Below are 21,874 nucleotides of genomic sequence, written 5' to 3' on the forward strand. Positions count from 1 at the left end.
CTTTAATAATGGATATATTGCACATGTTTGCTGTAATTCATCATTTGTAAAATATTATACTACATGGGCTGTATGATTAAATCTTGTACCGTAAATGTTGTATTAAATAAAGTTAATATAACCGACGTTAGATTAACGTCCCTGTAGCTTCTTATTGCACTAAGAAGCTTATTGCACTGTATATATATATATATATATATATATATATATATATATATATATATATATATATATACACAGTGCAATAATTCTTTCATGCTAAATGAAGCTCTGTTGCTTGGATATCACTAGATCCTGTTTCAGCGTAATATAAGTACATAACGATTGATGTGCACATTAGCATAATTACTAGCTAGCCGCTAGCTGCTAACGGCCGCCTCGTTAATATCAAATCCATCATAAAAACAAGCCATTACCATGCTGTCATGAACGTGCGGTGCTGTTACGTGTACGCAAATTGACGTGCTTGTTAAAGTTGCGCATGCGCTATGAGCGCACATACGGGTACTTCTCAGGCATGCTGGGTAATCTGTGACGTTTGGCTCTCTCAAAAGTTGGGCCATTTTATCATCATGCGCCAGCAACTCTCAAAGGAATGAATGAGGCCCCGCCTCCCACGCTGTATCCAGTTCTTATTATACATCCATGGTTCTGTCATTTGGATAAGTAGGCTAGTTGGACGCCATTTTGCGTCACAGTTCTTTGAAAGCACAATGAACATTTTGCTCCACAAACAAATTCAAACTGCAACAACAGAGCAGACACAGACCTCGTTGTGTAAAAATACCTCTTTTTTTTAATTGAATTTCCATCATTACAATTGCACATAATCAGTTTGAGCAATCTAAAATATTTATAGAAATTAATTTAGCATCTTAATGAACAGTCATCAGTCTTTAGCAGAGGCTTTAGAGATGTGTAAATATACTGAGAACTTCACTTTCCATGGGGCAAGGAGCTGTAGCCACAGTTACCTTTCCCCGAACCCCACCCGACAGCAACAAAATACCCTCTTCCACGTACAGTAGCATCTCTGGTAACAGATTACTGTGGCGAACTAGCCCGGATAACCCCGGTTAAAGAACACAACACCGCAACATCAGAAGTCACATACAGCTGTGTGTACCAGCACTTTACCACCTGCGACAGAGAGACAGAAGCTCCAAGGCTTACGAGTCGTAGTATTCCAGAACGCTCCAAGCAAGAATAGTTGGGTAAAACAAAGTGTTCAAAAACCTCAGCACGGTTCATGCACAAACTACAGATTTACATAAAATATATCTTGGCAGAACCGGATCTGTAAAGGGCTGGAAGTGGGACTTTTTAGATATTTCTGAATTCATCCTGTGACACATTTAGAGGATGAGGAAGAAGCTACATTTCCTTTGATTCTCTCCAAGTCTCAAATGTGTCTGGGACTTCCACTTGTAAAATGAGGCGCCTTGTTCCAGTAAAAAGCCTCCCGCCAACTGGATGTCACCAGTGCATCATCCAGAAGTACGTGCCCGTTGTTGGGACCTTGTTTACCTCAGAGGTTAAGAGGGGGATGATGGCGGGATGTGACAATAATCGCCCGCGAAGGAAAGTTGCCACTCGGACGTCCTGCCCCTGTTAACCCCCAGCTACAGAGGTTTACTCAGCAGGTGAGCATTGGCCACAAATAGACTCGCAGGCGGGAATTCCCGCGTGCAGGCAGACATGTGAATGCAACATGTAAAAGAGACTGAGACAAAGAAAATAATTGTTCCTAATGCAGGATTTGAAGAAGTTGGGGGATATGCTTTTTTTAATCTGTGTGAATGACGTGACTCGCTTCATTATCTTCCCGGAGAGCAACAGAAGGGTAAAGATAGCGCTGCCCTCAGAAAAATACACACACACAGGAAAATGCCATGCGACAGGTGATTGGAGTTTCCTCATTACTCTACAATGAATATGAGTCAACTGTGACCAGAAGTGCTTTTTGCTGAGCAGAACAAATACACATTGAGTGTGGAGTTAAAAGGTTCTGAGTGCAGCTTTGGGATACCGAGTGTACAAAATGGGACAAATGCCCCTTTAAAAATATATACCTTAAAAATGTAATCATTTAATACTATAATTATTAGGTGGATACTGTGCATTTTCAAATTCTAGTTGGTACTGGCCAAAGCTTTGTAAACTTAGCACAATGTAGACTTTCAACTGAAAGCTATTAACAGCCGGAATTGTTGAGAAAATAACTAGATTTTCTGCATTGTAACGTTTAAGACCAGGAAACAACAACTCTTATGCAAAATTAGGAAAAATATAAGACGGTATCTAGTCTCATATTGCAATATCGATATTAGGTTGATATATTGACCAGCCCTAATATCAATTTTGGAATTTTGCTTCTAATCCAAATCATTTAATTTATAAAGAGACAGTATAATATTATTCCAAGAGTGGTATTTATATTTTATTGTCTTTGAGAAATCAGTCCATTTTTGCATGGTGCCTTGGGAAACGATACTGTTCTTTAAAAAAACTAAACTCACAAATAAAGCCCATTCGGCCATAATATTGATGTATTTGTAATATTTACTTGTGGGTATTTTCAGAAGTAAATTTGACACACAGAACTGCATGGATTATTCATTTCTGTCATGCTGATCGACCCAACTGTGCTGCACTTGTTTCTCTCTAGTGTTTTTGTCCAATAGTAGCACTATTGGACAATGTTTTTGCTTAGTATGCACTCGCAAAAAGACATGACTATTCCACTGATCGACAGTTGTTGCAGCAACATGCAATTGACAACAGTAAAGAAGAAGAATGTCAGCTAGTGAATCAAAGAAGATATGGTTCGAAATAACTAGTAACATAGGTGTAGGTGAGAAAAAAAACACTATTTGAGAATTTACAAAGAAGCAAATTCAATAAAAAAAAACATCAGAAGATTTGACTTCCAATCTCTTTATAACACCATGCAGAAACTGAAACAATGTCCACCTACAGTGCAACCTTTTATGATCCAAATGACAGTAACTAACATGCAATGTGACTTTGCGATATGGCTCCTCAGTACAGTGCAAACAATCACAGCAACATGTGGTGTGTGCTAGAGAGGAAAAAAGACCAAAAAAGTGTTTAAGCATCACTCACAAAGACGGAAAAAAGTGTTTAAACCACAAAAAAGCATCGTCAGGCACTTAATAGACCTAAACATACTACACACACCAAAATCAACGCTACAAGACCATGCATGTGATGATATTTGATGATGATATTTTACAGGTGGGATATCAAGGGAATCTGGACTAGTTTTTTTCTTAATGCTTATTTAGCAGCTTCAAACACAGTCCCACACATCGAAAAATGTCCCATCTCCAAGTGAGCCATCGCTTTTCTATTTATGCTCTTTGGTCATGCTTGCAAAAATTGTAATTGGAACAAAAAGGACACTGCTGCTCATCATGAGATCCGTAAGGGTTCAACCGGGTCTTTTCCAGAGAAAATCAAACATGACTGATCAGGATTAACCTGTGACAGTCCTCGCTGAGGAAACTGACTGTAATTTGTCTAATTTAATCATGTAATAGAGGTCAATTACAGATTCTCAACAGTATATTCCTATCTTTGGCATAAAAACATACTGATGAGAAGCCTGTCATGTTCTCAACATAATAGCTATCAGAATGCCACCTATCTTCTGACTCAGCTTCATTACTAAAGAAAGGAAAGGGGCAAAACGTTCAAAGCGCTCAACCACATCCACTGTGTGTCATGTGCTGGTTGTGATGAAAAGTTTGGTTACCTAGATAGGGGAACTTATGGAGGAGGGTGAGTTTCTCGAACAGCAAAGCTTTGTGAGGGACCTGAGTCAAGCAGGGAGCATATATTGGTGTGAGAGGTGAAAGGAAAGTTTGTCTGATACAAAACAGGATACTCCCATGTGAACGCATTGAAACGACAAAGCCGACTGAGGACACAAATTTGAATGGCGACAGAAAACAGAATAACATTTTTGAGGACATAAAAGTGCTAAAGACATAACTGAACCTTTGAGTACAACTTTGTTTAGTTTGCTAAAGGCCTAATGTGCAATAGTTTTGTTTATCGCATTTACTGCGAATGAAGATTATGCCAATAGTATGCACACGTAGTTGATTTTATGATAATGAAAATAATAAATAATAGGCCTATTTCCTGCTGTGGAAATAATTGTATCATAGTAAACAAACTTTTAAGAGCATCAGAAAACAATTAAATTTGCTCTGATCAATATTTTTTAATGTAGGCACTCCAGAAAAATCTGGGTCATCCGACGCTGTTTTGCATTTGAGCTTCTTTTAGCTTTGTTTTGGTTTTGCCCAACAACTTCACTGTTAAACAGCAAACAGAGTTTGTGAAGAGCGAAACAATGTTTGGAAACACAACCAAATCTTACCAACTTTACCTTTAAAACAAACCAAATGTTATCGGGTGATAAGATGTCAATAATGAAACTTATGTTACTGTCAAAGTGACCATAAAGACATACATTAATGCAGCTTTGCATATCTTTACACAGCTCTTGTCTCATGTTTCAGTGTCATGTTTCTACTGGAACAATTGCTTTCCATTTGGGGATGTCCTGTCTACATTTAAGAAAAAATGGTTGTTTTCATAAAACCCTGTTTATTTTAACACTGTTGGACTGCCATGTTTTCGAGGTCCCTGAATTATGATTTCTCTGAAACTTACCACAACAACTAAGAAAACAATTCTGAGCTTGTTTTAATTCCAATGAACTTTTTCCTATTTTAAATCCCAAATCGAGCCTTTCAGCATTAACCACACAACTTTAAACTAAACTCAGCAAAAAATTGACAGGAGACATAAAAACACTAATGCACAAAACACCAAGGGATAACCTGGTAACAAAATATTTATAGGCAAGAAGATGATCCACAACATCCAACTGTGACAATACCCTGCCATCCTGTCGCTTACAGTATTTAAAGTTTTTCACTTTGTCATCACATTACAACAACCAACGCTGAGCTTTGTGTATGCAGCCTGACACTTCCTGCCATCAGACACCACCATGAGAAAAAAGCCAAGGCAACAACAAAGAAGAGTAAAGAGAAAGACTGACGAGAAACGCAGAGTAATAAAAGCAAACAGGAAGTGGAATTATGATGCCGTGTGAAGAGGGAGGATATGATGGGAGAGGCTGATAACCCTGCACCATCCCCATTAAAACATCCTATTTTCCTAGTTGTTGTTTTTTTAAAGAGAGGCACATAGAAGGATTGCAAGTTAGATTTAAAGTTACAAATCATTTACGTGTTTGAGCCAAGAAGAACACAACAAAAACAAACACACAAGAGAAGTCTCCAAAGAATCGCTTAAGTTTTCAGACGGAAAACAGCAGTTGTAATAAATAAGAGAAACTGCAGTAAATATATCTGGGGACAAAACCCTGGATCTAAATAATACAAATAATTAATATAATATTAATAATAATGTCCAGTTCTTTTCATGTTGAACATGGAGTGGAGAGAGTTGTGATTGGCTCAGTACAGACAACAAGGAGAAAATGGGCAATATTCTCCCACAACTGACCACAATGTCAACACACACCTCACATATAAATCACTTTTAAATGTGTGAGCAAAGTAGGGATGCATGATTTAACGGATTTCGCCACGTACAGCTAGGATCTCATTTCACTCGTATCTTAGCATTAGCGGGGGCATTAGCTGCAACAAGCTAAGTGCTGCTAGTTTTCCCTAAACTCATTTCCATTGGGGACTGTTTTACAAATGTTGTAACATGTAAAGTGTCAGAATTAATGAAGTTACTGTGTTGAGTCAAAGTTGTTTTTTTAACATATACTTGGAAAAACCGAGTGTTTCAGATATTAGCACGATTAGCAGGTGCTAATGTCTTGCTAGCATCAAAGCGCTACGACAAAATGAATGTACCTGGTATGAAAATGACACTAATTCTGCCCCCAAAATCATAAATAACAGGAGCATAAGGTATGACGAGGCTGCAGAGGAAACATTTAAATACAATGTTACCCTCAGAATAGTGAGAGTAAATCCTTATCCCAACCTAAAAATTGATTTCACCCAAAATCGCGCAGCCCTAAACACACACACACACACACACACACACACACACACACACACACACACACACACACACACACACACACACACACACACACACACACACACACACACACACACACACACACACACACACACACACACACACACACACACACACACACACACACACACACACACACACACACACACACACACCTAAAACAGGTAGTCTTTGTAATCTAGGGAAAGCAGTTGGTGTGCAGTACCTATTTCAGGCCTTGAAGCGAAGGCCGCAAATCTGCATATATCCGACTGTCGGACTCTGCAATTCCTCTTTTCCCCCCCGAGATATATTATGTACATGCAGTCAATGAAACCGATGCAACACTAGCTTTGAGTATACAAACATTTAGATTATACATAGATAGCATTATATCATTCATCTTTTTTTTATATAATCTGCACCTCTTTTCACTAGCAAAAAGACTGTATGAGAAGTAGGCGGTGCACAGGGGCATACAGATATCTTAAATGATTCCAGATTATGTGTGAGGAACCTGTCTCCCCCACCCTTCCCGTGTCAGATAATGAAGAGAGGATATAATGGGGGCAAACTCCTCTCTGTGCCGAGTCAGCGTCTCCTTCTGATGCTCCTTTCTGGAGGGAGGGGTGAGAGCAGGCTGCAGGTAACAGAGGCTGCGATTGGTGCTTTTTTGTTTGTTTGTATTTCTTCTTATTAACAGATCCTCCCTTCCTTCCGTGGACACTCAGTCTCCCAAGATGATTTTCACAAAGCTAGCCACGTCGGTTTCTTTGGCCTCATGGGAGGTGAAGAAGGGATGTTGCTGAGGAGAGAAATTACATGAATTCAGTTTGAAAAAAAATACTTTTCGTGATTATTTCCACTTATATTGTAACTGAAATGATTCGATGAAGATATAAGGGTGCTTTAGTAGGCCTGGATATCTCTGCAGCTCCACAATAATTAATTCAAAGTGGTATTTTAACACATAAGTTGTCTGAATGTTGCCCTTCCTAAATCATTAAATGCTGCAATATTATACTTTTTTTTCATAGCCCTAATTAAGAATCAATTTTAATCAGGTAAGTGTGATATGAGAACTGGCGTGTATGTACTGAAGCATCACAGTTTATTAACTCATTCACTATGTGAGGGAGGAAATATAGATCCTAGTGCACCCTCCAGTGTCTGATTAACAGTATTACATGTTGCATGCATCTGCTTAAACAGCAGAATAAAGAAAATACAACAACAAATATATAAAAAATACAACACTCACCATGAGTTCTGTGTAAGTCGGCCGCTCTTTTGAAACTTTCTTTAAGCTGGGGAGGGAAAAATGCAAGATTAACCGAATAAATGTACATTATAAACGACACCATATCCATGCATTAAAGTCATTATTTTGTCTTTTCATCCATAAAGGAACACTTTATTGTGTATCAATATTCACTCTGTGGTACCTTGAATTGTTGTACAAATGTTTGTTTTCTCATATGACTCCAAAACAATCGGAATATCAATGGCAAGATAAGGACAGAAATATAACAAAAGAGAAATGTACAAACTCACACATAACTTGTGCACTAAAATACAAGCCTCTTTTATCCAGTGGTATGCTAACCACTTCCCAAACACATGCATTTTCACTCAAATGCTGTAAACATCTGGGCAAGCTACTATACAAAATACTATTAATGCAGCCCCTATTTCAAAGAAAAATAAATCAGTGTTTTTGGATTCTTTGTTTTATATAAAGGCATGTGAAAAACAGACTTTTATTCAGTTTTGTAAGGTAACGCTGGTTAAGTAATTACTTAAAAAACTATAATTTAGGGGTGATATACTCCTGTGGAGAAAGGATGTTCAAATTTGCTCAAAACACTGTTGGTGTCGGGGGAAAGAAATGTGTGTAAAGCCACAAGATGAGTACCTGCATTGGAAAGTAAGGAATTACAGTTCAATAAAAACAATCACCAGGGGATTAAACCAGGCAGCAACAAACAAAATCAACGTTAATGATTATGTGTAATTTGTGTTTTCACTCTGTATTCTGTTCAACCTCCTTTTAAACTCACTGTTCTTATTTTCATTTAAAAAAAACTAAATACAGTATGGAAATTGTGTAAAAAAATGTAAGGCCAATCAGCTTCGTTCTACACACATTTCTATCTGATTTAATGAGCCTTAGTCGTACGGCAGAGTGATTCTGCCGATCAGCCTTGAGTGTAAGAAAAATGATATGAAACTGAATGTTTCCTGGCTAGACTAACTGAGAGAAAAGGTTGTACCACAGGGAGGAGAAGTCCACAAAGTCGGGGGAGAACTGTTCTGCAGGAAGCTGGGGCGAGGGTTCCTCCACCACCTGCTTCAGCTGCTGGAAGGGCGTGCCCCACGAGTCGTACGGGAAGCGCAGGATGGCGAGTTCGATCTGAAACAGAAATCCCTCTCACTGAGAACATGAGCCGTGCAAGAACAGCAGTATTCAGGTTTTTTGGTCTGAGCATGTCAGGTTTGAAGGGAACATGAGAGATCTTACTATTCATCATAGTTAGTCAGTAAAAAAAAATTCCGACAAACCCTCCAATGACCCCACCTCTATAAATGAGAAACATATAGATACAAGAACCAAAAAGGACTTCTATTTATTTTGTAAACAGTCAAAACAAATAAATAAATGAACAAATACATTATTAAAGTGGAGATATATTATTAAAATGTAATAAATTACAGTGTGTAATGGTGAATTAATTCTTACATTTTTGTATTGAGTAATTGACTACAATACCAATTAATTACAATTTTGATAATCCATTAAACTTTATTAGGTAATTTATCTGTCAAAAAATAAATACTTTCTAGTTCCAGCTTCTACGTGAGGATTTCACTGTTTTTTGCAGTGTATATATTTAGCATATTTGAACATTATGATATGCTCACCTTTAACCTTTGTGTGCTGTTTGAGTCTGTGGGACCCGTTTTCAGTGTTTACTAAAAGAAAATGTATGCAATTTAATTATTTTAAACTGCTTTATTTGAGGGCGGACCTCACATCCTCTAGGGGGGTCCGGGGGTATGCACCCCCGGGAATGCATCAATCTGGTGCACTTTGAGCACAAAATGAATTTATGGAAACAGCTCTCAACACTCAGATGAAAGGGAGCTGTATACTTTTCAATAATCCAAACATCTTTAGAATATGATCACAACCAATAACAAATGATTTAAACTTGTTTATTCTTATGTTACCTAGTTAGCATTCTTTCTTCTTATTTATGCATATTTTACGAATCACTCCCCTTTTAAACTGTTTATTTTTTTTTGTAACTGTCCTATAGTACACATTGGAATGATTTCTTACTTTATTTTTTACAACTATGATTGCTTAATAATAATAATAATAAGAAGAAGAAGAAATAAGAAACATATTTGTAAAAAGGGGGGACACAAACGGGATTTCGAAAAGTGGGGGGGACATGTCCCCCCTGTCCCCACTGGAAATTACGCCATGTGTGTGAGTGTGTCAAGTGCAATAAATAAATATGCAATTTGCAACACACATTGAGGTTTTGTTTATGCATAGGGTAGATTATTTAAATTACATTTCCTTTTTTGTTTTGTGTATTTTTTACATTTTGGATTTGCTTGGCAAGCTATTTTAGAACATGCCCCACGAGCGACTCACGTTGCCCCTGCGGGCGACTAAGTGGCCACACCGGGTTGGCTACCCCTGGTTTAGAGACATTTATCATTTTAAATACAATGCTATACTCTTAGAATAAAACATTTGAATATCTTCACGTGTAGTATTCAGAAAAACGACAAGATAATGGTGTTCTAAAAATATGTAACTGTTTATTTGAGTTTAGATTCTGGTTGTATATTTCAGATATAATTGGAGACATGAATGTTAGTTTGGACATGCAACAAAGGAACACGCTAATTACTATAATCAGTTTTAAGCTTCCCTCAGTTATTAACCTGTCAACTAAATCTAATGTGTTGGTATTTAGTTGTGTTAGCGTCTGTGGACTCACAGCATTCCTGTATTTTCAGGTTATTTCTATATGCAAGGTGAATTGATGTTTGTGTTATTTGAAATACCACTCATTTCATCATTTTTTTACACATATGTGCTGATGTTTTGACCGCCGTATTATTCAGGTTTCTAAAATCAGTAAGCACGTGAAACCACTCAGGGACTCACAATATATCTTACTGTTTTACCAAAGACCTTAATAATCATTAAAAATTCCTATAATAGTTCTTTCACTATAAACTGTCAAGCGTCTCTTCTCAAGGAGTAACAGTTGCTCCAAAGTGTTAGTTTCTGTCTAGCCCAGTTTGGAAGATTTCTCAAAATTAAGACATGCAAATCTTCAAATTACTCATAATAACACTGTTCACCCTGAAATCTGAACTCTTCTTTAACCTATTTCATCTAAAAGCTCTTCTCCGCTGCCCACCAAACACTTAGCGCTCTTATTGTCATTCAAATGAGACTTGTGCTGGAACATTCTCTGCTAATAATCACTCTGAGGAGCAGAGGGGAGGTTAAATGATGGGGAATAGATTGCTGAATCCAAAATATTCTCGGTTTTGCGTTTGAAATGTGCAAATGAGAAGCTATCATTTAACAACTCGTTATAAAACGTCTAGACACTCCTGGAGCCATGCCTCATAGAACGAGATTTATCTATTATTATGAATGATTCCCACCCTTCACAGACTTTTATACATTTAGAAAAACTAAGATGGAGGAAGAGATCAGAAAAGAGAAGTTAAAAATCATTAAAGCTGATTTACCATGGTGATTCCCAGACTCCAGATGTCAGATTTAACGCTGTAGCCCTTCTGGTTGGTCTCAGGGTTGATCCTCTCAGGCTGCGGGACAGAGGGGAGGAATGATGATGTCACGTATGGCAGCGGTTGTCAGAGACAACCTGCATGCTTCCCTGCCATCCTGACCTTCTTGTACACACACAGACGACGATGTTCCCTCAGCGCTAACCTGCCCTAAAAACCACTCAGCCAACCAGCGGCAGAGCGGGTTAAAATGTAACCCGGCTCAATAAGTGTGCGGGTAATAATGAGAGACTGAGAGAGGGACGGTCTACTCATGAGGCTGGTCTCATTATTGAAAGGTGTTTGTGAACTTATGGAGTTTGTCCTCATGGCCAAATCCCACCATTTTTATGAAATCAAATCCTACTAAATGTTCTTTACAACAAGTCATGTTTTTTTTAAATGAACATTGAATCAACTAATTCATGATGATGTACTTTTATAAAGACTGAATCAAAAGTTATTGATCTGTTATTGAATGAGTTATCTCATCCTTTACCAGCTTCAAAACTAGAATGATGAACACATTAATGCATGACAAACTATAAACCAGTTATATAATAGTATGTATTATTCCCAGAATGTACTTCTGATCCAATATCCAGTATATCCAGTAGATCCAGTATATTTTGCTGCTAATACTTATTTTTACTTAAGTAACATTAGCAATGCATAACTTTTACTTGTATCAGAGTATTTTTACACTGAATTATTATTACTTTGACTTAATATGAAATCAGCTGAAATCCACTCCAGGGAGCGCTGTAGATTCAGCTGCTGATTCAGATGCTGATTTTGTGTCGGTAAAATTAAGCTTCAGATTTTCAGCTGTAAAACCTGTTTCTCTCAGTCTGTACTTACTGCCATGTAGGGTTTGCAGCCGGCGTCCATGGTTTTGGCCACGGAGTCCACCAGATAGCCGCTGATGCCGAAGTCGCACATCTTCACCTGGCCCTGCGTGTTGATCAGCACGTTAGAGGGCTTCACGTCTGCAACAACACAGCAAACAGAACACTTAGTTTGTGTGCTGCCACTTTTAAAGAAGTCTCTCTTTGTGTTTGTGTTATTTTTGTCACTTCTAGTTGCATCACATGAAGCTGTAAAAAGAGCAACACAGCGGTAATGGCGGGGCACAGAGGTGTGAAACAGGAAGCATTAACCTTTGAAGAAGCATCATTTTAACTTAAAGAGCAACTTCCAGGTTAAAGACACCTGTGAATAAATGTGTAGGAAAATGATGAATATACTAGATTTTCAAAAATATATACAGAAATATACACTACAGTGACATCTGGCGTCGTTTTTGTAAGAAATGTTCACTTCCGCATAAAAAAGCCTCGGCACGTGACCTCCCGCATGTGACGTAACACGGGGGACACAAGGGGGAGAGCAGCCGGTGTAACGTATTAATAAACATGGATCCCAATGCTAGTTTCGACACAGGAGACACAGAAGAAGTTGAACATGAATATTCAAATGCATATAACGGACCACAACCTTATAATTATGAGCCTGCTAGGCGTCCAAGAGACCAGGAGCAGCCAAGGATTAGAAGAAATAACGGCCATCGGTGAGAAATTGAGCTGTGGTGTGAGGAGAACCAGTGGAAAACTGGGCAGCTATCTTGGTGAGTGACCGGCGTTAGCTACAGTTAATGTTAGCTAACGTCACATCACAACATTGTAAAGTTAGCTATCCTATATCGGGCTATAACTAAAGAAGCATTGATAATATAGTAACGTTACTGGCAGGACTGTTGATACTGATCCATAACCATAGCCGTGGGAACATGTTTCAAATGGGGGGTGCTGTGGGGATGACACCAGGGCTGGTTCTGACCAATTTGCTGCCCTCGGCAAGATTTTAGCTGGCAATGAAAAACCTCTACAAAAGACCAATACAATACAAAAAGAGAAACATATTGACATGGTGGACAGCTTATATAAAAAGGCTTCACATTTATCTAGTATTATAACATGTTTTAATTGGGGGGGTGGACTTCACATCCTCTCGGGGAGTCCGGGGGTACCCCCCCAGGAAGATTTTTTTAATATTTTAAAGTAAAATGCTTCAATTTGGTGCACTTTTCGTATCGGGCCTCCCTCATGTATTTGTCCGGTTGCCGTTGGCTCCCCTCCACGTAGCAAGTCCTCGTCGTCCTCTCCATCTCCTCCAACAGATAATGTCCCTCCTGTCTGTTTTTCCTCTCCCGCTACTCCATCGCTATCAGAACCAGACGGCCTACTTGTCTCCGAGGCCCCGCGGCCGGCACCGCTACCGCTCGGTACAGAACTCATCTGTCCTTCCTCCTCATCCTGGCCTACAGGTTTAAAATAACCTGTAAGCTTCGGCATTTTTTGTAATAGCTGCTTGTCTCGAAACTCCTTTTCCCTCAACAATTTCCTTTTCCGAGCGCCACTCAAACTTTTTCTTCACTCAATCACTCGCAATTTGAATAAGTCACATGTGAAACATATTCTCATTCTGACGTGTGGGTGTTTGTGTATATTTGCGTTTGTGTGTATTGTGTTGGTTTCCCGGGGAAAACCCTCACAAGAAACACCGGCTGTTGTTATGCCTGCTGTGACGTCAAGTTACTCCGTTCTCCGCTTGTAATTATGCCGTTACAAGCTTCAAAGTTGTATTTATCATCTGAATTTGCCGAAACAAGTTTAATATTCTGAAAGCCAAGACTTTGTTTTTTTAAAATCAGATGAAAACAAACTGTAACGGACCTTGCTGTGTTATCTATCATTACTCTACGTCTTACAATAATAATTTCAGTGGAGGGAGGGGGGCGGCGCTGTGGAACAGCAGAGTGGCGAGGGAGAGCTGTCGTCTTCCCTTTACAAGATTCAAAAATGTATTTATCGTGTGATTTTGGAAATGAAAGTTTCCTATTCTGAAAGCCAAGAATTTGTTTATTTAAAAAAAAAAAAAAACACCCGAAATAAAAAAAAAAGAATTTTTATTTTTTTATTTTTTTATTGGCTCATGATAGGCCCCCGATCTCCGTAGGCCCCTGGGCTTCAGCCCAGGTCAGCCCGTGCATTAAGGCGGCCCTGCTGATTGCAGCAGGTGAGTGGAGGTTGAGCCGGGAGCCAGGAGTGACAGCCACCACGCAGGCACGCACACACAAACAACACAGACAGGGGGAAACACAAAGGAGACGGCTGGAGCAGTACAGCCACCACAGCGTTACCTAATGAAACTCCACACTTTGTCTTACGGTGCCGTGTACCGGAGGAGAGAGAGAGAGAGAGCAAGGGGGGGGGGGAGTAAGAGAGAGAGAGAGAGAAGTAATACGGTTTCCTGATAAAGCTGTGGAGTATGTGCTGCAGGGAGGTGGATGCACAACGCACCCAGGAACGAACGCTAGCTCCGGTCCTTTTTACTTTGGACTCGATGTCCTGACAGGCTGGTATTTGTGCAACCTGCACAAACACAATACTGCACCATGATTACAAATGGTGAAATACAATGTAAAACTACCGAAAAATACCAGCTCCTTAAAACACAACCGCTCTACTCAACGCAACTCTACTATACCCGCGGTCAGAGAGCGGAGATGTGTCCCCTGTGTGATGTAATATGACGCGTTTGACGTATGACCTTAAAAAAAGCCGTTTTTAAGAGCAGACCTCAAAATTGCTCCTTTCCCTCTGAATTCCTGCCCTTATGTAAAACATATCAAATCCTGCATTCACTTTTTTAATTGTAATTTTCAAGCAAGTTTAACCATAAATGTAGAAAAAATAAAAACCTGCAAAATGCTCTTTAAAATATAACTGTAATATAATAAACGTTTAAACGACTTGGCTTCAATTAATGTGTTTTTGGTCTTTGCTGAACATGTTTAAATGATGCTGTACAGTTTATCGTAGCAATATATATAATGTCCACCAGGCGTAAGAGTGAACCCTCACTGTTTATTATGACCACAACCAACAACAAAAACTATTACAAAATTCTGGCTACAGAGGAACCGTGCCTTCATACATTAACGGTACGTCCACACGGTTCCGTTGCGTGCTTCCACGGAGACGCTTCCCATTCACTTTGAATGGGGTGACGTCAAGCTTTGCCGAACTGCATTGTGGTTCCGCCGCGTCGCTTTGCCTCCGTTGCTCGCTTCGAAAGTTGAGAAAAGTTCAACTTTTCAAGTGTCGAAAGGAAGCGCCAGCCAATCAAATCATATGCCTGTACAAGCGCTAGCCAATCAAACCGCATGCTTGTGTGTCCGGGGCGGGAGATGAATGTCATTGTTTTTTGGTCTCACCCCAGACACGCCCACCGGCAAGCTTCAACGCGACGGAACCGTGTGGACGATACGTTAGGCTCCGGAAAAATTGAATTGTTATAAATGTTTCAAGATGCCTTATTTTTGTGAACTGTACCTGTGCATTTATTTACCTTTTATGAGAAACAAAATAAACTCTGCCTTCAAAGTAATGTTACCTTAGTGTTGGAGGATTATAAAGTTTAAAAGGAAAAGTTACGAGCAGAGGTGTAAAGTTTAAGGGAATTGTACTTTACTTGAGTATTTCACACTTTTGCTACTTTTACTCAATTACATTTATTTAATACCTTTAGTTACTTTACAGATCTGGATTAATGATATGAAATATAATCACCTCTTAAATCAGACTTTAGTTTCACCTGGAGTAAATTCACAAGCTACCCTGCAGTATGCAAAGTCATTCAAACTAGCTACACCTTTACCAGCTTTGAGAACACTTTCATGATCAATCATTATAAAACATATCATATTATTCTGAAATGGACCAATCTGCACAATGACTAATTTTACTTTTGGTACTTTAGGTATATTCTGATTATACTTGAGTAACATTTTGAATGCAGGACTTTTACTTGTAACAGAGTATTCCTACACTCTGGTACTTCTACTTTTACTTAAGTACTTCTCCCACTTCTGTCTGTGATTGACGTCAGTCAAACTACATTCAATCCACTTTTTATACAAATATATTGATAAATGCAGCTTTTAATGGAAAATAATTTGAAGTCTGTAGTACTGAAAGTCAAAATGATAATGTAAATAATGCAGGCTTTGATGTCCATGGTAATGGATGAAATGACTCGAGAGGCAAAGAGGCTGCTAATTTTAGCATCATGTGAAAAAGAATGGAAAGCAATGGCTGCCTGAAAGATCAGATAAAAGACTTTCATAATTATATAACCCAGCAGCATTTGTGACTTTATGCTAATGTATAAAACATGACTGACGAGATCCTTTAATGAGAGCTGGATGGAGTAACGAAAGGGAAGAAAGCCTCTCATGCAGCGGCGTGTTGATGCATATCAGAAGTGGATATGGACACTAAGAGCTTTAATGGCTCTCCACTTGGCTCTTACCTCTGTGTATGACTTGCAGATTGCTGTGCAGATGCTCCAAAGCTTTTACTATCTGTAATAAGAAAGCTCATTAATAAGCAAATGAGAGTTGGACAACAATTATGTGTCATTAAGCTGAGCATTCACAGGAAGTCAGTCATTTTGAATTGTGCTGCTGTGATTTGAGTGGAACCCACGGAGACGGCGATCTTTCCCAGGATGTCCTCGGGGATGCTCATTCCCTTCTCGATCACCTGCTTGTAGAACTTGTCCAGGGAGGTGTCCATCAGCTCCATGCAGATCCAGACATCGCCCTGCCGACACACGAGGACAGAGATGAGGAAAACACAACACCAGGACGCGTTCCAGACAGACGGACAGGAAGACACAGAGTTTCCAGTGTTTACAGTCACGGCGAGGAAATCCTGAACATCCACTCACTGCTGCAGGAAGTAGTCTGCATCCTTCACAGGTGTTCAGAGATCTGGACTAAAGAGACCTTTTTTTAATTTAAATATTTTTACAGTTTCTTCATCATTTATATATATATATATATTTTTTTTTTTACATATATTATTATTTATTTATTTTACTTTTAGAATCTTGTCTTATTTTTTATTCTTGTTTTCTTTCTTTTAATCATCTAACATGTTTGTCTTTTTTTAAAGCTAAAACCAAAACAATTAAATTATAAAAAGAATAAAACATATAAAAATGTTTTATCAGTTTACAAAAAAAATGCTGTGCACTTAAAATAACACAACATAATGTGAGGAAAAACAGAACAAAGCACTTTCTGGTTTCTAAATAAATAATATATATTTTTTTAAATGTTCCTTAACAAATATGACGTTTTTTTCCTACGAAACTAAATTGTCTGCTAACAAGAGAGGTCAGACTTCTTGTCTAAAGGCATACTTAAATACAAATAAATGATTCAAATCAGAACAGAGAAAAAAGATATGAACGTGTGCAGCTAAGGTTAAAGGTCAGATGTATTGAGGTTTGGAACACAGCCCTATGGTGTGTCCTCAGGGCGACTGGCTGCGAGGGAGTGCGGTCGTCTTTCAACCAGAAGGTTGTGGGTTCGATCCCAGCCCATGCAGTCAACATGTCGAAGTATCCTTGGACAAGATACTTAAACTTGAGTTGCTCCCGATGGCATGGCCAACGGTGTGTGAATGTGTGTGAAAGTAGGTACGCTCAGATTACTCTTAAAGACTGGATAAAGCGCGATACAACTACAGTCCATTTACCATTCCTCTAATCAGACGAGTTGTCTCCTACAGGTGAAACCTTCTAAATGTTTCCATCTCTACAGCAGGTTACCTCTCTGAAGAGCGCTCCGTAGAAGGTGACGGTGTAATAACAGTCCACGGTCCTCATGGAGATGTCCAGATCCATGAGCAGCCTCTTCTGCTCCTGAGTGTTCACGGTGGCCCGGATCCGCTGAGGACAGGAAGTACAACGGATCAGAACCACAAGGGCAACCTCATCTACTGTGTGTCAATGCTTTGTTGGTTCTTCATTTAGAACATATGTTGTACATGTTTGTTAATTTACCAGAATGCAGAGGCTGTAATTCTGATGTAAGTTAATATGAATATGGCTTCAAATGCACCATGTGATTTGATGTGAAATGCGATTTTGTGCCAAACACGGTTGGTCATTCAACGCTAACAGCTTATTTGTCTGATAACCAAAAATCCAGATGTCCAAAGACTAACATCCTTTTAACTGTTAGATATGTAGTTAAACAACCATGAATTTATAAAGTATGTTGTAAAAATGTTGCAAAAAAAGAAGGAAAGGTAAACAAATTACCGTTTCTGGCAGACAACCATAATGCTGACAGGGGACTTTGAATAAAATAATGATTTATAAGATTATTAGAGATAATATAGGTATACGAGTTAACAAAATATATAACTAGGTCAAGTCCTTTTCAGACATTTGTATGCGGGCAGGTACACATTATAAATGTAGATCCTCCATGTTTGTTGGTGAAAGCCCCCTGATACAAATGTGTTTACTGATATTGGGCTAAATTACTCAAAATTGATTTAAATATTCTTCCAATGATATACCACCTTAAGCGTGAAAGCATGGGGGCTTGTTGGAATGCAGGGACCCTCACCTTCACAGCCATGATCAGGCCACTGGGCACGTGCCTCATCTTCTCCACCACGCCGTACGCCCCCCGGCCCAGCTCGCAGATCTGCTCCAGGTCATCAGCCTTCACCTCGAAGTTCTGCAGACACCACAGAGGAACAAGGCCGCGTGAAAGGGGGATATAAACACTAAAGAATTTTAGTTACAGTTTTCATCCCCTTCGTGTCTAGTGGAAACCTCTCCAGATGTGTTCATTCTGAATGTTTTCGATTAACTGAATGATGAAGTGTTTCTGTATTTGTTGAGAAAATTGTCCTACTTCTTTAGCCAAATATAAAAAAGCCTCTTGGAATAGATGTATAAATAATCACAACCTTACACACAGTATAGAGGGGAAACATGCATCAAACATACTGATGCAGCAGTAATAGGAATCCAGAAACATCATATACTTTTATTGTAAAACAATGAAATGTGGCATTTTACTGCAATTCAAATTTGAATTTTGAAATATATTTTGCTCATATTTCTTTCATACTTCTTAGAGAGGACATATTATGCAAATGTTCTGGTTCATATTTGTATTTCGTGTCTTTACTGGGACATGTCTCTATGCTTTAATGTTCAAAAAGCTCTTTCTTTCTCTCACTGCCTGGGCTGCAGCACCTCTTTTCACCCTCTGTCTGAAACCAGAGCCCAGTCTGCTCTGATTGGTTAGCTGGCTGGCTCTGTTGTGATTGGTCAACTGCTTGGAGGTGTCCTACCACTTAGCCTATCATGTACAAAGTGTTGGAGCTCCAGCCAATAGAAGTGGGAGTGTAACATTGTGATGTCACTATGTTACAGAAGTAAACAAACTTTGGGATTTTAGCAACCTATATTAAGGAAAGGGAAAACCCAAAAAACATAACAGGGCCTCTTTAAATACGTTTTTGAATGCAGAGATGTTACTTGTGACAGTGGTGTAAGGTATTTCACTGAAGTTAATGATTGGAATACTTTTTCAACCACCAGCTTCCTACATTATGTAAATATTCTTCGAAGTCTGAATCCTTAAATAACTCCATGCAGCAAGACTAGTCTTTCATCTCTTTTACATTATTCAAGCAAACACCAGAGATCTTTCACTTTGACTTCTGGCCAAACTCGAGCACAGAAAAACAGGCAGCTCTGCCAATGGAAAATTCCACTTATTTGATGAGTTTAAAATAAATATTTTTACTGCCCGACGGGCAATAAAAGACATTCCAGTCTCCCCACAATCAGAAGTGTTCAATTTGGCTGTAATGTTCACCCGGGCGTTCTTTACGGCTAACAGACCCTCTGCTAAACTGACCTGTGAGGATTACTGAAACACTGGGAGAGGAAGAAAAGTAAACAGTGACGAGTTATGCAAGATATAAAAGGTAGGAGAGAAAATGTATAAACCTGGAACGGGATTAGGAAAGGTGAAAACATGAATTATGTCCTTATCTAATGAAATTACCTTCTCTCCGATAGTTACACAAGCTTTCGAATCCAAATCTCTGGGGGGTCTGAAACACACAAAGATATGATTTATATTATGACCAGGTTATATTTGACTTCTGAGGAAGATACAACAAAGTGAAGCAGGAAGTCAAAGTCAGGAAAATGTTGAACACAGATGAAAATGTAAATGTCTTTGTTCTCAACCCTACTGAGGAAGCATGAGCAGCCTGTGTGGATGAATTCAAACGATACTGTATATCGCTCATGTTGTTCATAGAGGTGTTGAAGAATATTTTATGTGGATCATAAATTAAATTGTCGTCCAGTCAAAGTTATAAACAGATTTATAAAGCCAAATAAATGCAACAAAATGCATATATGTGATATCATTTAAAAGTTACATAAAAACAGCAAATAATTGAAATAATAACTTTGATGATCGGATTAAAAAACAAAAAAATGTACAAATGAAAGAAATCAATTAATAAACAAAATAATAATACAAAATCACAAAAAAAATACATGTTTTAAATAAAAGAAATAGTAGAAATTAAAAACACTAATTAATTGGGACAAATCTAATCACATTAAAAGGGTGTTGTATGGGTTAAAAGTATTTGCATTTAAAATATTAAATTAAATACAATTGTAAAAAAAAAAAAATCAGTTCAATAATTGATTAAAAAATAATAAAAAATGAACTTAATTTTTAAATATAAATAACCCAATTATACAATATATTAAGGACTTCAATTAAATGTAAAAGATTACCAAAAAAATTATAATAAAAAATGTGAATGCAATGGGAGCACAGAGTGTAATACAGCAGAAAGTCTGACTCTTCATATGAATTTCCCCTGAACCCTAACCTGCTGCAGGTTTCTCAATGAAGATGATTCACTTTGAGACATTTCGTTTTTCTGTTGCTCTGCAAACAGCTGCAGTCTGAGCCTCATGTTAACAGGAGCGAGGAGAGGATGATGATGAAGGAGCAACAGAACGTACAAATGATTATTGTGTTATATAACAAATGTCAGGGGTGTGATGTGAAGATATGAATACTCTAGCACTCACGTTTGTATTCCAATTACAATACACTGATGATAATATAAGCCATCATTGAACTTCCCTCTCCTTTTGACTGCAGTTCATCAGATAATCATTTACCACATTCAGCAGTCTGTCTACTAGGTTTCATTTTGTGTGTGATGGATGAAAATAGGGGACATCATAAATCGTGACAGTTAACAATAAGGAAAAAGTCTTACACTGCTGTGGGAGGAGGCTGCTCAAACACCTCCTTGGGGAGCTTGAGCAGCGTCTTCCTCTTACCTGAAACACACAAGAAAAACATCATTAGAAAACAATGGTGAGAGACAAAACTTGAAACCATGAGACTATGTACAGACACTTTATTGTTTATTCCAAATAATATTTCTGGTTTGTAGTTCTTCTAAATTATTCATTGATTGGTCGAGCATGTACAGTAATCATCCTCAACAGATTTTTTAGCAAAAAAAGCTTTGTTTTAACGTTATTTATGTCAATAAAGCACTATTAATTATTCATATTAAAGATTAATCAAGAGCTTGTTGTGTTTTATTGATCATTTATTTGGTAAAATAGTGAAAATCCTAAAAACCAATAGATATTCAGTTTGATGACAATAACAGAGAAAATGGGAGCAGATACGCCTCAGAATAATCACTGAATGGACTGATTGTAAAGTATTATGGACATGACCTCAATATTTTTACTTTATAATCTAATTGCAAAATTAGTATGGACATGAGCTAAATATGTTCACGTTATTGACTTATCAATTATGGAAATGCAAAATACATACAAAATATCAAAATGACCTCGATAATTTTTTCATTATCAACTCACAATATTTTGACATGACCTTAACATTTCTTGCGTCATCGATTTATCGGATGTTTTCCACAATTGTACGATTCATCTGAATAATTTTTACATTATCAAAATATCGTACCATATATTG

At 38.2% G+C, this 21,874-nt stretch overlaps 1 protein-coding gene across 2 annotated transcripts in view; it reads right to left on the reverse strand.

Moving 5' to 3' along the window:
• Positions 1–773: 773 nt before the first annotated feature.
• Positions 774–21,874, reverse strand: part of map2k6 (mitogen-activated protein kinase kinase 6) — a 34,064-nt gene continuing 12,963 nt past the window's right edge. For both annotated transcript variants that reach the window (XM_079660607.1, XM_079660608.1), the window contains exons 2-12: positions 21,138–21,201; positions 19,886–19,934; positions 18,425–18,538; positions 17,617–17,736; positions 16,485–16,601; positions 16,309–16,360; positions 11,794–11,921; positions 10,894–10,971; positions 8,379–8,518; positions 7,367–7,412; positions 774–6,910 (exon numbers count right to left, since the gene is read on the reverse strand). In XM_079660607.1, the coding sequence (XP_079516733.1) occupies positions 6,833–6,910; positions 7,367–7,412; positions 8,379–8,518; positions 10,894–10,971; positions 11,794–11,921; positions 16,309–16,360; positions 16,485–16,601; positions 17,617–17,736; positions 18,425–18,538; positions 19,886–19,934; positions 21,138–21,201 (986 nt within the window). In that variant the 3' untranslated portion in view covers positions 774–6,832. The remainder of the gene's footprint in view (positions 6,911–7,366; positions 7,413–8,378; positions 8,519–10,893; positions 10,972–11,793; positions 11,922–16,308; positions 16,361–16,484; positions 16,602–17,616; positions 17,737–18,424; positions 18,539–19,885; positions 19,935–21,137; positions 21,202–21,874) is intronic.

This window comes from Notothenia rossii (genome assembly GCF_949606895.1).
Source record: "Notothenia rossii genome assembly, chromosome: 11".
NCBI classification, from domain to species: Eukaryota; Metazoa; Chordata; class Actinopteri; order Perciformes; family Nototheniidae; genus Notothenia; species Notothenia rossii.